This window comes from Podarcis tiliguerta (assembly GCF_965153285.1).
Source record: "Podarcis tiliguerta genome assembly, chromosome: 14".
NCBI lineage: Eukaryota > Metazoa > Chordata > Lepidosauria > Squamata > Lacertidae > Podarcis > Podarcis tiliguerta.
Window position 1 is genome coordinate 14,106,397 of NC_139547.1, and position 14,600 is coordinate 14,120,996.

A 14,600-nucleotide genomic window follows, 5' to 3' on the forward strand; every position below is an offset into this window, starting at 1 on the left:
GGCAGGAGATCCTTTGTATATGTGGCGCTAACTGGGGAGCCCCAAATTTCTTGGGCAGCTCTGTTAATGTGCTCAAAGAATCTCTTTTCTGTGTTGACAGGTGGCGCTTACTACCTCATCTCCAGAAGTTTAGGACCTGAGTTTGGGGGCTCCATTGGTCTAATCTTTGCCTTTGCCAATGCCGTGGCAGTAGCCATGTACGTCGTTGGATTTGCAGAAACCGTCGTGGAGCTGCTCAAGGTACGTGCTGGCAAGACTTTACATGCGGTTATGCAAGGGAACCTTGGCTAACAACTTTTTTAAAAAAATAAATAACGATCATAGGTCTAATAAATGTGTTAAGCGGCAACCTTATTCATGAATTAGAACTCCCTAAATGTGTCATAAATTCTAATTTATAAGCTTTTCCTCCACTACTACCAGGTCAAAGAAATGTTTCTTACAGGGCTGTTAAGAGTTCCGAAATTACTAAAGGGAATTAGGGTTCTAATTAGCAAGCCAATAACCTTGACGACAGAGGCTCAACCGTCATAAGAAATGTGAAACTCAGGGCTCATTACCCATGGAATGTACAGAATCCCTCTTTAGTCATTGCCTTCTGCTTTATGTTGCTGCCAGAAACTATCTTGCAGAAACTATATCCTTAATCATTTCTTTCTCACTCTTTCCTCCCCCCAGAACAGCAACGCAATCATGGTTGATGCAACCAACGACATCCGAATAATTGGTGCTATAACAGTAGTCCTTCTTTTGGGCATTTCTGTGGCGGGTATGGAATGGGAAGCCAAGGTAAAACATTCTCAATATTAAAGCTGTTTAGAGAAGGCGAATGCTCAGATTTTGTGGAAGCCAAGGTGGTTTTGCTGCAGAGTCTTGTGTCGACGGCCCGTTTTTACTAAGATATAGGTACAAAATGCACAAATACCCCATCCAATATCAAAGATATGTGTGTGTGCGCGCACACACACACATACATATGCGCACACACACACACACACACACAGAGTGGTACCTCGGTTCTTGAATGTAATCCGTTCTGGAAGACCATTTGACTTTCGAAACGTTCAGAAACCGAGGCGCAAAGGGCTCTCTGCAAATTCATTGAGAAAATCAGTGGAAGATGTTTGACTTCCTTTTTTTATAATATTTTTTATTGGAGTTTTTACATAAATAAGAGAACAACAGCAAAAGAATACAAAAATACAAAAGTATAAAACAACAAAAAACAACAATGCAAAAAAGAAAAGAGAGAGAGAGAAAACAAATAAAAACAATTCCAACTTCATAATATTCCTTGCATTTACTTATTTCCCAGACTTCCCCACGCCTCCCCTCACTGTATTCCAGATCTTGTATTTGATCAGCAAATCCCTTCCCTCTATCTTAAACCAATCTTTATCTTATTCTTAATATCTTAATACTGATATCTCTTAATCTCCCTGATGTCTTTATATATTAAACCTTTTAATCTTTACAACTTTTGACCTTTGAAATCTCTATGCTCCTTCACCACTTTATTACTAATAACCTTTTACATTCAATCCGATGTCATCTAACATTCATTGATCTTATAATATTTCTGTAGATATTCTTTAAATTTTTTCCAATCTTCTTCCACCGTCTCTTCTCCCTGGTCTCTGATTCTGCCGGTCATTTCTGCCATTCCATGTAGTCCATCACCTTCATCTGCCATTCTTCCAGGGTGGGTAGTTCTTGTGTCTTCCAATACTGTGCAATAAGTATTCTTGCTGCTGTTGTGGCATACATAAAAAAGGTTCTATCCTTCTTTCGCACCTGTTGGCCGACCATGCCCAGGAGAAAGGCCTCTGGTTTCTTCGGGAAGGTGTATTTAAACACCCTTTTCATTTCATTATAGATCATTTCCCAGAAGGTCTTAATCCTTGGGCACGTCCACCAAAGGTGAAAAAAAGTGCCTTCAGTTTCTTTACATTTCCAACACTTATTATCAGGCAAATGATAGATTTTTGCTAGCTTGACTGGTGTCATGTACCACCTGTATATCATTTTCATAATATTCTCTCTTAAGGCATTAGATGCCATGAATTTCATACCAGTGGTCCATAACTGTTCCCAGTCAGCCATCATTATATTATGACCAACATCTTGTGCCCATTTAATCATAGCGGATTTTACTGTTTCATCCTGAGTATTCCATTTCAGCAGGATGTTTGACTTCCAAGGCTCACTCAAAAACAGAAACATTGACTTCTGGGTTTTCGGCATCCGGGTTCCGAAATGTTTGTCAACGGAGACGTTCAAGAACCGAAGTAGCGCATGCACACACGCGCACACACACACACAAGCAAACCTCCACCCAATGAAAAGGAATGTGGTAGAAAAATGCACAAAGGGACAACAGGAAAGGTTGCAGCATTGGGACTTTTCGGTTTAGAGAAAAGGAGAGGAAGACATAACATGATAGAATTTTATAGAGAAGGGGGTAGGACAGGCATAGGTAAACTCCAGCCCTCCAGATGTTTGGGACTACAATTCTCACCATCCCTGACCACTGGTCCTGTTAGCTAGGGATGATGGGAGTTGTAGTCCCAAACATCTGGAGGGCCAGAGTTTGCCTATGCCTGGGATGTTTTTCTCCCTTTCTCATAATGCTAGAACTCCTGTCAATCCAATGAAGCCGAGCATCAGAAGATTCAGGATAGAGAAAAGAAAATATTTCTCTGTGCAGTGCGTAGTTAAACTGTGGAACTCACTGCCACTGGAAGCAATGATGGCAACCAACTTGAATAGCTTTAAAATTAGATTAGTGAAGGCTATCAACATCTATTTGCCGTGAATGCTATGTTCTAGATCCACTGCCTTTGAATACCAGTTGCTATAAACAGAAGGAGGGGAGACTGCTGTTGGGTACATGCTTCCGACAGGCATTTGGCTATGTTCTTATGCACCACCATTCATTTTAGTGCTGCTTGTTTCAATGCATTGAAACATCTAATCAGACTAGCTAGACCACATGGCAGGGATCCGTGGTTGGAGTTGTTTATTTGATTGGGATAAACTTAGGTGCTGTCCCTTTCCCATGATGGGGCAAGGAGCAGCTTTGAGAGGGTGATTGGGGAAAGGCTCCAGGCTCCTCTCCCACACCACAGCCTCATTCCAGATCACAAACACACACCGCACAGCTACCACTTGCTACGAGGAGTAGAGATGTGGCCCCCCAGAGCACAGGGGATGAGTTAGACTCAGAGATTGAACTAAGTGAACGAGGGACTGACTCTGCAGATGAGAACTAGCTGACAGAATCGAGCAAGCGCAGTTCGACCCCCCTTTCCGGAGAAGGCTCTATTAGCTCTCAAGGAGAGGGAGAGTTGGAAGGCGGCCAGAGTGTTGCTAGGCAACCAGCAGATAAGCAGAGGTCTGAGTCTGTGTCAAGTGAAAGTGGGGAGGAGGGGGAGCCTTTCAGTCCCCGTTCTAGGCATCTGGATAAAATCAGAAGGCAACAAAAGGGCAAGAGGGGAAAGGTGGTAGTCTGGTGTCCTTCCTGCTGTGGGACGGGCAAAACTTCAGACTGACCAACAAATGTAAATGTGAGCAGGCGAGAAGCCGGGCTCTGGATGTGTCTTTCTGTAAATAAACATACATAAAATTGCCAGAGTCATTACTTCTTATCAGGACTTGCTTTCCTGCCAGAAATCATTACACCTATTTTTCAGGGATGTCCCTCATTTAGAGAAGCCACCCTGGTTTCTGATTTGATCCCCAAATGTCCCACTTTTCCTTAGGATGTTCCTATTTTCACTAGAGAAATGTTGGCAGGAATGGTAGGATGTCCCTATTTTCTTTGGATGAATGTTGGAAGGTATGGAGTTATTTGACTTCCAAGCCATCTGAAGGCAATCCTGTATAGGAAAGTTTTTTTATAATGTTAAATTGTGTTTTTATATATGTTGGAAGCTGCCCAGAGTGACAGGGGCAATCCAGTAAGATGTGTGGGTTATAAATAGTAAAATTATCATTATGGAATGCGACGTCCCTATTTTCATTGAAGAAATATTGGAGGGTATGCAAATCACAGATTCCCACTTCCTGTTACTTGTGCCAGCCTTTGCAATTACCAGCCAGGAAGTCAAAGAGTTGAGTATGGGAGAGACTCTTTGTGCCACGCTGCTGAAAATATTCCTCATCCTTAGCACCTACTGAAATTAATGAGACTTTTAAAAATGTGACTAACTCTCTTTTTAGTGTTTTGGCTCCCAACTTTTTTAAGCTGTACAAATATCATGAAGTAGCTTATGAAAAGCAAATGTTGAACGCAAGTCCTCTACCAAAAATAATTTCTTAACTTGGCTTTACAGGCCCAAGTTATTCTTCTATTTATCCTTCTTGCTGCTATTGCAAATTTCTTCATTGGAACCGTCATTCCAAGCAACAATGAGAAGAAGGCTAGAGGTTTTTTCAATTATCAAGGCAAGTGTTTCTTTTTCAGCAGAAAAGCAGAGCTCCTGCAGCAAACAGTACTGAGTACTGACATACTGTTAGGATATTTCCGTTCCACCTTAAAAGGGAGCAGGATGTTTGTGTCACAGCCTGTGCATTTCCTGTTTCACAGGATGTTTCTGTTGTGTCTTTGTTTTCTTCTCTCTCTCTGCCGGAACACTGAAGCAGGCAGTCATGTTTTTCTTTGTTCTGATCAACGCAGAAATAAACTTGTAAATAATGCTCTCCTGGGTGCATCTTTCGCTGTGCGTTATCTGCTGATAGAGTGTGCATTGGCTCTGGAATGTGGCAAGCTATTTCTGGAGCTCGTGTCGCTAATTGATGATACTGCGTGTCTACGGGAGATCAATGGATGTCCGGAGACGACGTGGAGTCATGATGGACTTTGTCTCCCTGGCAGTATCCCAGGGACTATATTAGCATCTTACATAAAGTAATTGCATGAGGCATATTCTGTATACTGGGTAAAGGTAAAGTCACCTTTGACTGGACTTAACTGTCCAGGGGTCTTTTACCTTTACCTTTACCTTTACCTATATACTGGGCATAAGCTTGCACCCAAGTAACTGACTTGAAAACAATAACCAGCTGTGCTTTTGCATTTTATTTACCTGCCTCTGTGTTCATCAGTGACAACCTGGTGCCTACTGCATTGCATCTAGGCCTCTAGATTGTGCAATGCACAAACCAACCACCAGCAAATTTATCCATGTATTTTATTTCATAAAATATATATTTACTTGATTGTAAAAAAAATCTTCAGAGCAGTTTACAAAGAGAATAAAGCAATTAAATTTTCCATGACAAAAATAATCAATAATAGCCTCAACAGAGGGATGCAGGTGGCGCTGTGGGTTAAACCACAGAGCCTAGGACTTGCGGATCAGAAGGTCGGCGGTTCGAATCCCCGTGACGGGGTGAGCTCCCGTTCTTCAGTCCCTGCTCCTGCCCACCTAGCAGTTCGAAAGCACGTCAAAGTACAAGTAGATAAACAGGTACTGCTCCAGCGGGAAGGTAAATGGCGTTTCCGTGCACTGCTCTGGTTTGCCAGAAGCTGCTTAGTCATGCTGGCCACATGACCCGGAAGCTGTACGCCGGCTCCCTCGGCCAATAAAGCAAGATGAGCGCCGCAACCCCAGAGTCGGCCACTATTGGACCTAATGGTCAGGGGTCCCTTTAACTTTAACACTTAGAAAAACGTCATATTTTATAGATGCAGACTAAATACAAATTTCCATTACATGATGACTGCACAGGAAGTTTTCAGACTCTTATCCAATCAGGAGGATCTATGCGGCAGGCGGTCTTGGTCATTTTTGCTTGTGGACATATGCAGAGCCATAGCTAGGTGACTTCCTGGCCATAGACAAATTAGATCTTCTTCCTAAGTAGACTCGGCAGCCCCAGCAGCTAGGCGATGCATACCGAAACATGCTCAGCCACACAGAGTGAAGTCTGCTGTTCCTCCCCCTATGCCACATACCACCACAAATCGTGGCTTCTCAATGAATCAGGGGAGCCTAGACTTCTTATACCACATGGGAGGGGAAACTTAGGCCCCCCAAATGTTACCGAACTACCATCAGCTCATTGTTTTAGTTCCGCAACATCTGAACTAAACATCTTAAAAGGTAAAGGGACCCCTGACCATTAGGTCCAGTCATGACCGACTCTGGGGTTGCGGCGCTCATCTCACTTTATTGGCCGAGGGAGCCGGCGTACAGCTTCCGGGTCATGTGGCCAGCATGACTAAGCCGCTTCTGGCAAACCAGAGCAGCGCACGGAAACGCCGTTTACCTTCCCGCTGGAGCGGTACCTATTTATCTACTTGCACTTTGATGTGCTTTCGAACTGCTAGGTTGGCAGGAGCTGGGACCGAGCAACGGGAGCTCACCCCGTCGCAGGGATTCGAACCGCCACCTTCTGATCGGCAAGTCCTAGGCTCTGTGGTTTAACCCACAGCGCCACCCGCGTCCCTTTAACATCTTAGGGCCTAGCTTATATTTTAATTCCTATTTTGTTAATGTTTTTAAAATTGTTTTATAGATTCTAAATGCTGCATCGATTTGTTAATCACATGACTTGCCATGATTGTGAGGTTTAGCTTATTGTATAGTTGCTGTTTTGTTAAGTTTTTTTTTAATAGATTGCAACTGTTTTATTGATAATTTCTTAATTATTTTATATGATGTATGCTGTATTCGCGATGTGCTATTATGTTTTTATTATGTTATGGTTATTTATTGGTTGTAAGCCGCTTTGAGATCCATTTGAATGAAAAGCGGCATAGAAATACAAGACATAAACCATTCAGTCTGGAGGGCCAAATGTCCCCCCTGCCCAATATACAAGACAGAGACCGAAAGGGGGTTCTGCAAGATATAGAATATCAGTCAGTGACACAGCCTCGAAACTTCACTGTGATTTTTCACTTTGCCTTTGCAGCCTCCATATTTGCAGAAAACTTCGGACCAGATTTCAGAGGCGACGAAGGGTTTTTCTCTGTGTTTGCCATTTTTTTCCCTGCAGCCACTGGAATTCTTGCAGGAGCCAATATCTCTGGAGACTTGGAGGTAGGCACAAGCCCCTGTTCTGCAAGCTGAGTTGCAACATCTAGAATGTCCAACATCTAGAACTTCCGCTTGCATGCTTCCTGGCAAAATGGGTACAACACCTTTGGAACTTAGGGCTGTTTCCTCACCACTACTATTTTCAGGAGGGATAGAATAATAAAAACACTAATAATAATTTTATTACTTATACCCCACCCATCTGGCTGGATTTCCCCAGCAGCTCTGGGTGGCTCCCAACAGAATATTAAAAATAAAATCAAACATTAAAAACTTCCCTAAACAGGGCTGCCTTCAGATGTCTTCTAAAAGTCAGATAGTTGTTTATTTCCTTGACATCTGATGGGAGGGCGTTCCACAGGGTGGGAGCCACTACCGAGAAGGGCCTCTGCCTGGTTTCCTGTAGCTTCACTTCTCGCAGTGAGGAAACCGCCAGAAGGCCCTTGGAGCTGGACCTCAGTGTCTGGGCAGAATGATGGGGGGGTGGAGATGCTCCTTCAGGTATACTGGGCCAAGGCTGTTTAGGGCTTTAAAGGTCAGCACCAACACTTTGAATTGTGCTCGGAAACGTACTGGGAACCAATGTAGGTCTTTCAGGACTGGTGCTATGTGGTCTCGGCAGCCACTCCCAGTCACCAGTCTGGCTGCCACATTCTGGATTAGTTGTAGTTTCCGGTTCACCTTCAAAGGTAGTCCCACATAGAGTGCATTGCCATAGTCCAAGTGGGAGATAACTAGAGCCTGCACTACTTTGTTGAGACAGTTTGCGGGCAGGTAGGGTCTCAGCCTGTGTACCAGATGGCTGCCCTGGACACAGAATTGACCTGCACCTCCATGGACAGCTGTGAGTCCAAAATGACTCCCAGGCTGCACACCCGGTCTCTCTGGGGCACAGTTACCCCATTCAGGACCAGGGAGTCCTCCACACCTGCCTGCCCCGTCCCCCCTAACCAGTACTTCTGTCTTGTCAGGATTCAACCTCAATCTGTTAGTCACCATCCATCCTCCAGCCGCTTCTAGTCACATGCTGGAAAATGCACAATTAGTGTTGATTTGGAGCTCATGTGCAACAAACCCACTTCCCCCAATGACGAGACTTTTTTGTGATAAGGAAAGTGATGGGAAAATGCCACTGGGGAGTGTAGGATAACACTTCATTGACACAATGTCATCTAACCTCTCCACAAACAAACCAGAATGAGCGTTCAATAAATAGCAAATGTTGTCTGGCTTTCCCACAAACAATTCAGGGCAGAGGTGCAAAGCAGACAATTTCTGCACATATTTCTGGACCCTCTAAGCTAAGCACCCCACTTGTATTGTCTGAAGAAACAGCCAGCTACACAGATTTAACTACATTTGTCTTCCAGAAACGGACTATGAAATTTAAAAGGCCACTTCACTAACTCTAGAAGCAGAATATTAATGGACCCATTATCAGGGTACTGCACATCGAAATGAGCTATGTAATTCCTATTACCACAGCTTTGCTAATTCATAAAAACTCTACATGCGGCGGACTTCAAATTTACAACTGGAGGCCCTAGAGGGAAATGCAGTGTTTCTTTCTCCAAAGTGGCTTGGGTTAGGCTTAGCAAAAGGATCAGTCCTTTTATTTCAGGCTTGTCCTTCACACAGCTATGTTTTACATTACTACAAGGTGATTTGCATGAAGAGCTAACTAGCTAGCACTTGCCTAGTATCATATACTGTAAAAGTTTTTTTGGTGCAAGCACAGAAACATCTAAGATGCAAGCCATTTCGCCCCCCCTTTTTTATTTTACTCCTATTTGGTTATAAATACATTTTCCCACTCTTTGTGCTTCTGCATTCTAAGCCTTTAGGGAACGGCATCTGGGCGCCTTTCTATTAAATGATGAAAGCGGTTGATTCTTACAGTCACATGTTGACTCCGGAAACTGCAGCCCACATTGACAAATACAGGACTTACAACCTTTCAAGTTAAGTCACGCGGGTAGCAACATGGGGAGCAAAAATGCGGGTGGAAATCTGAATGTCATTTCCGCACGTATCCTTATGCCTTACTGCTTTTAGGCAGTGCCAGGTTTCCATCAGTGTTTAGGTAATCTAAACATACAAAATATGTTACCTGCATGGCTTGGGAGGAAGTTGGTGGGCTTCCCTTTTTGACCTCTATTCCCCCCAGCCCCAGTTTTCATTAAATCCACTCAGTGCAGGAAACATAGGAAGAGCATAAGAAGTTGCCTTTTTATGAGTCGGGCCACTGGTCCATCTATCTCAGTGTTGTCTACACTGACTGGCAGGCTTTCAGGTAGGAAATCTCACTTGGGTTTCTTAAAAATGATTGGTTTGTAGTTTACGCCAGAGTCAAAAAGCTTGGAAGCTGAAACTGCCCAGTCCTAGTACCAGTGCTTTTTTCCTAGGGGTACGCATGGGTACACATACCCCTAAACATTTTGTGAATCCTTGTATTTTTGTCCATTTATTGTATTTATTTTCCCCAGTTTGAACTATAAAATGGTGATTTTCTTGAGTCAAAATGAGAGTACTCCTAAATATTTTTTTAGAAAAAAAGCACTGCCGGGGTAGGCTTGAACCACCAACCTTCTGGTTAACAGCCAGATGCGCTGAACCATTACACCACTGGAAACATGGGACCTTCTGCATGCAAAGCAGATGTTCTGCAGCTGAGCTACTGCCCTTCCCCTAATTATGCTCAACTATGCCCATTAAACAGCACATTAACCATGTCCATATAAAACATCCCTGCACAAAATCTCCAAATTACCTACACAATTTTAGACTTATTGTCACATTATCCCAAGGACAAGTAACATATTTTTTTTTTTAAAAGTACTTAAATTCTGTAACAGAATTGTTTGTGAACGCAAACATGCAGAGGATATGCAACCCTGTGTGTGTGTGTGTGTGTGTGTGTGTGTATTTAATGACTATTCATTGCAGTCTTTCTATTGTAATATTCTAGGATCCACAAGCTGCTATACCCAAAGGAACAATGCTGGCCATTCTGGTTACAACGATTGCTTATGTAGGTGTAGCAATCTGTGCAGGTAAATAAGAAGCATATGTTTGCATTCTAATCCAAAGTAATTAATAGTCTTAGGTACGTTTAAAGTCTTGTGCTCAGATCATCACTTACCCTCATTATTTGTTTATCTTATGGATTTTCTATATAGTAAAACAGATGTCTATTCGTAAGTAAAAACACAAACTTGAAAACAACATTCCTCATTTCACTGCATAGAATTGGATCAACTATGGATTCACAAATAGCTAAAGAGGCTACTTTTCTAGGAAAATTTCAAGGAGTTGAACTATTCCACTGTGTTGAACTTGTGACTTCATCATATGGAGAGCTTGGCTTACGGAAAACTACAAGCGCCATCAGAACGAGTTAGGAAAAATACTGTCAAAGAACAGTTCTCCTTCATCTTGCCTCTTCCTGTTTGCATCACTGCCATTAGGGCAATCAGATGTGTTGATAAGACAAGAGAAACCGGTTCTGGTTTTCTCAAGGACTAGCTGATTGCCATCTTTGAAAGGAGGGAAGATAATTTTCCACAAGGCCGGATCAGCTGGCTACTTGCACAGCCAGGAAGAACTGAGAGCAGCTGTATTTGAATCCAGTCTTGGGATAAAAGTCTTCCAGCTTACAAGTCTTCCCTGTTAATGCTGGTGGTTTGAGCTGCAGCCTGTAGAGCAGCTAGCAGGAGTCCCTGCTCTGTTGACCAGACATAAGTAAGAAGAGCATTGCTGGATCAGATCAAAGGCCCATCTAATCTAGCGTCCTGTTCACACAGTGGCCAGACAGATGCCTGTGGGAAGCTCGCAAGCAGAACCTGAGTGCAATAACGCTCTCCACCTTTCCCTGTAGTTTCCAGCAATTGGTATTCTGATGCATACTGCCTCTGACAGTGGAACTTGAACATAGCAATCATGGTTAGCAGCCACTGATAGCCATCTCCTCCATGAATTTGCCTAATCCTCTTTTAAAGCCATCCAAGCAAGACATGAGTGGGATGCGGGTGGCGCTGTAGGTTAAACCACAGAGCCTAGGACTTGCCGATTAGAAGGTCGGTGGTTCGAATCCCTGCGACGGGGTGAGCTCCCGTTGCTCGGTCCTTGCTCCTGCCAACCTAGCAGTTCGAAAGCACATCAAAGTGCAAGTAGATAAATAGGTACCGCTCTGGTGGGAAGGTAAACGGCGTTTCCGTGCGCTGCTCTGGTTTGCCAGAAGCGGCTTAGTCATGCTGGCCACATGAACCAGAAGCTGTACGCTGGCTCCCTTGGGCAATAAAGCAAGATGAGCACTGCAACCCCAGAGTCGGTCATGACTGGACCTGATGGTCAGGGGTCCCTTTACCTCTACTAAGCAGGGCATGAGGGTGACAGCCAAGGTCAGAAGGCCAGGCTCCTGGAATCTACCTGACCCAGCCAATCCAGAGTCTTTACACTGCCTATTGGAAGGTGAGATGCTGTGCACTCCCATCTCCTTTCCATGCCTGAAGAGGGCTCTGAAGACTGAGCTCACATTGGCTCCATGAGACATTCAGTGGCTGCTGACCACAATGACTATGCTCCACTGTTGGAGACAGTCTTCTGAATACCAGTTGCTGGAAACCACAGGAGAGAAGGGTGCTATTGCACCTGGATCCCACTTGCAGGCTTCCCATGGGCATCTTGTCGGCCACTGTGAGAACAGGATGTTGCCCTGGCCTGATCCAGCAGGGAACTTCGGATGCTGTTATGTTCTCATTAGGTTGTGTATCTGATACCTGGAGCCCATTATAGTTGCTTTGTGAAATTAGTGGCATGAGGGCAAGCTATCTGCACTATTTTTAAAGTATAGCAGAACATGCTACATGATAGAACTTTCTATCATTCTCACAATCTTCTGTCTCATAAGTCTACGATCCCCACTACCTTTCAGGTTCTGAAAATGCCACTTAAGGTTAAGTAAACCCGTGTGGGTCAGGCACTGGGCATTTCCAAATTTCACACATGTCCTAATTTGTTGAATGTACACTGGGCTTGAGCACAAAACGTAGAGCAGTAATAACGCCGCTTTAATGAATAGTGGCATTATTCACAGTGATCAGAAGGAAACGGCACCCTACCGCCCCAAGATGATAGAGGTGGGAAAGCATTAAGCAATTGAAGATCTACGCGGCACGGTGAAAGTATTCTCCCCCTGTCACAAGGGAGGGAAATAATAATATGCTGTTGTTTCCACAGCTGCTTGTGTCGTACGTGATGCTACGGGGAACGTCAATGATACAGTTGTTTCCGGAATGAATTGCAATGGATCATCTGCTTGTGCCCTGGGCTATGATTTCTCCAGCTGTAAAACCCAGACATGTGATTATGGGCTGATGAATAATTTCCAGGTTCAAAAGAGCTCTAATTATGCAATTGGTATAATCATATGTGTGTTGTACAACCCAGAAAGCTGCATACTATATATATAATAACACAAACGAACACAAGCGTAACCACACAGCAGAGTGTATTGTGTGGTTTTGCAATATCTCTATTAACACCCCAGCTAAGATACATGACCTGAAATGAGAGTCAATCCATTCTGCTGTTGATGTGGCAATTAACATACCTGGACAGTGTTTTACATACCAGCTTACCTAAAAGGTCAGGAAGCAGAACTGTAGCATATGAGAGCCAGGGTGGCAGAAATCCCCTCTTAGCCATGGAGCTCCCTGGGATGCCTTGGGCCAGTCATTATGTCTCAGCATAACTTACCTCGCAGGGTTGTTGGGAAAGTAAAATGGAGAGAGGACAGAACCACGTGTGCCACCTTGACCTCCTTGGAGCAAAGGTGGGATAGAAATGTACAGCTAGTAGTGGTATAAAATCATAAAGGTAAAGGTAAAGGGACCCCTGACCATTAGGTCCAGTCATGGCCGACTCTGGGGTTGCGGCGCTATCTCATTTTATTGGCCGAGGGAGCTGGTGTACAGCTTCCGGGTCAAGTGGCCAGCATGACTAAGCCACTTCTGGCGAACCAGAGCAGTGCACAGAAATACCGTTTACCTTCCCGCCGGAGCGGTACCTATTTATCTACTTGCACTTTGACGTGCTTTCAAACTGCTAGGTTGGCAGGAGCAGGGACCGAGAAACGGGAACTCACCCCGTCGCGAGGATTCGAACCGCCGACCTTCTGATCAGCAAGTCCTAGGCTCTGTGGTTTAACCCACAGCGCCACCCACATCAGAATCATATAATTGCAGAGTTGATGATAACAGCAGAATAGATAATAAAAGCCTAGATTGACAGATAGTCTGACCTGGCCTAAGACAGCTGCCTAGATTCCTTAGCAACATTCAATATTGGATGGTTTGTAAAGGCTCTAATGATCATGGCCCAGGATGTTTCTAACTAGAACCAGAAAGGCTCACCCTCTCTGGACTATGCATGAACTAGCAGAATGTAGTGCAAAACCCAGACATGTGATTATGGGTCAGTGAATAATTTCGAGGTTCAAAAGAGTTCCAATTATGCACCACCTAGAAAGAGCTTCACAACACAGTATCATGCATCTTCACTAAGAAGTAAACCTCACTTTTTCCAAATGGGGACCAGTTGCTTATAAGTGTGTTTAGGATTGCAGACTTACTGCATGGCTTCAGGAGGTTGTTGTAACTATCAGGAGGAGATGGCAGGGTGGGGCAAAGGCACTTACCTGACTTCCTGGGAGGGGAGATGCTATTCCTTGCTGAGAAGGGGAGGTTTGGGGAGGGGAGGGCATTGTGGTGCAAATGCACAAGCAGAAGCACCAGATTGGCACCACTGGTGAGTTTGCACCACATCGCCCTGCTCACTGCCTTGCCCCTCCAGGTAAGCAGCAGCAGCAAATCAGATGAGCACCTTTGTCCCACCACAGATTGTATTAGATATGCACCCAGAGGAGTTCCAATTTGTACACAGAATCTCATGCTCCCCACAGCTTCTCAACTCACTGCAATTGGGGGGGGTGTAATTGTGCTTGTGCAAAAGGATGCCTGGGTTGCCATACTTCAAAAAGTAACAGGACACCCCAAAGGTTGTTGAACTTTTTTTAGGAAGACCCCAAAATTGTTGCCATTTTTTGGGACAATGCCATAAAAACTCAATTTTTCAATTAACTTTCCTAAGACCTGCCACCTCATCTGAATTGAATGGGAAAAGGCAAGGTTCCTCACAAGTTTAGGTTCTGAATAGATGCAAAGCAGAGCAATGGACCTACCTGTGTACTGCTAAATTACATTCTAAATGATGCAGAACATAAAGACAAGCCACTACATGAACCATTGTGTGAGCCTGGAAGCTCATTCTTTTAAACAATTTAAAATATATGTATTAGAAACACACACTTAGTAATTCTTTACACCTCCATCAAATATTGGTCTAACCAAAGTTAAATTATCTATCTGCCATTTTGGTTCTCCAGTTAGTAGCGTGGCAAAGATAACCTGAAGAGCTCTGCACCTTAAACAGGTACAGAACTGCTTCTGAAAAGTTGCTGATAGAAACTGTCCCTTAATCTATTGGCACATGCCA

General features: G+C 44.0%; 1 protein-coding gene across 2 annotated transcripts in view; it reads left to right on the forward strand.

The window, feature by feature from the left end:
• The window catches only part of SLC12A1 (solute carrier family 12 member 1), a 76,127-nt gene that overhangs the window by 18,679 nt on the left and 42,848 nt on the right, over positions 1-14,600 (forward strand). For both annotated transcript variants that reach the window (XM_083411909.1, XM_083411908.1), the window contains 6 exons: positions 101-240; positions 679-789; positions 4,335-4,446; positions 6,922-7,049; positions 10,015-10,099; positions 12,285-12,436. In XM_083411909.1, coding sequence (XP_083268035.1) covers positions 101-240; positions 679-789; positions 4,335-4,446; positions 6,922-7,049; positions 10,015-10,099; positions 12,285-12,436 — 728 coding nt within the window. The remainder of the gene's footprint in view (positions 1-100; positions 241-678; positions 790-4,334; positions 4,447-6,921; positions 7,050-10,014; positions 10,100-12,284; positions 12,437-14,600) is intronic.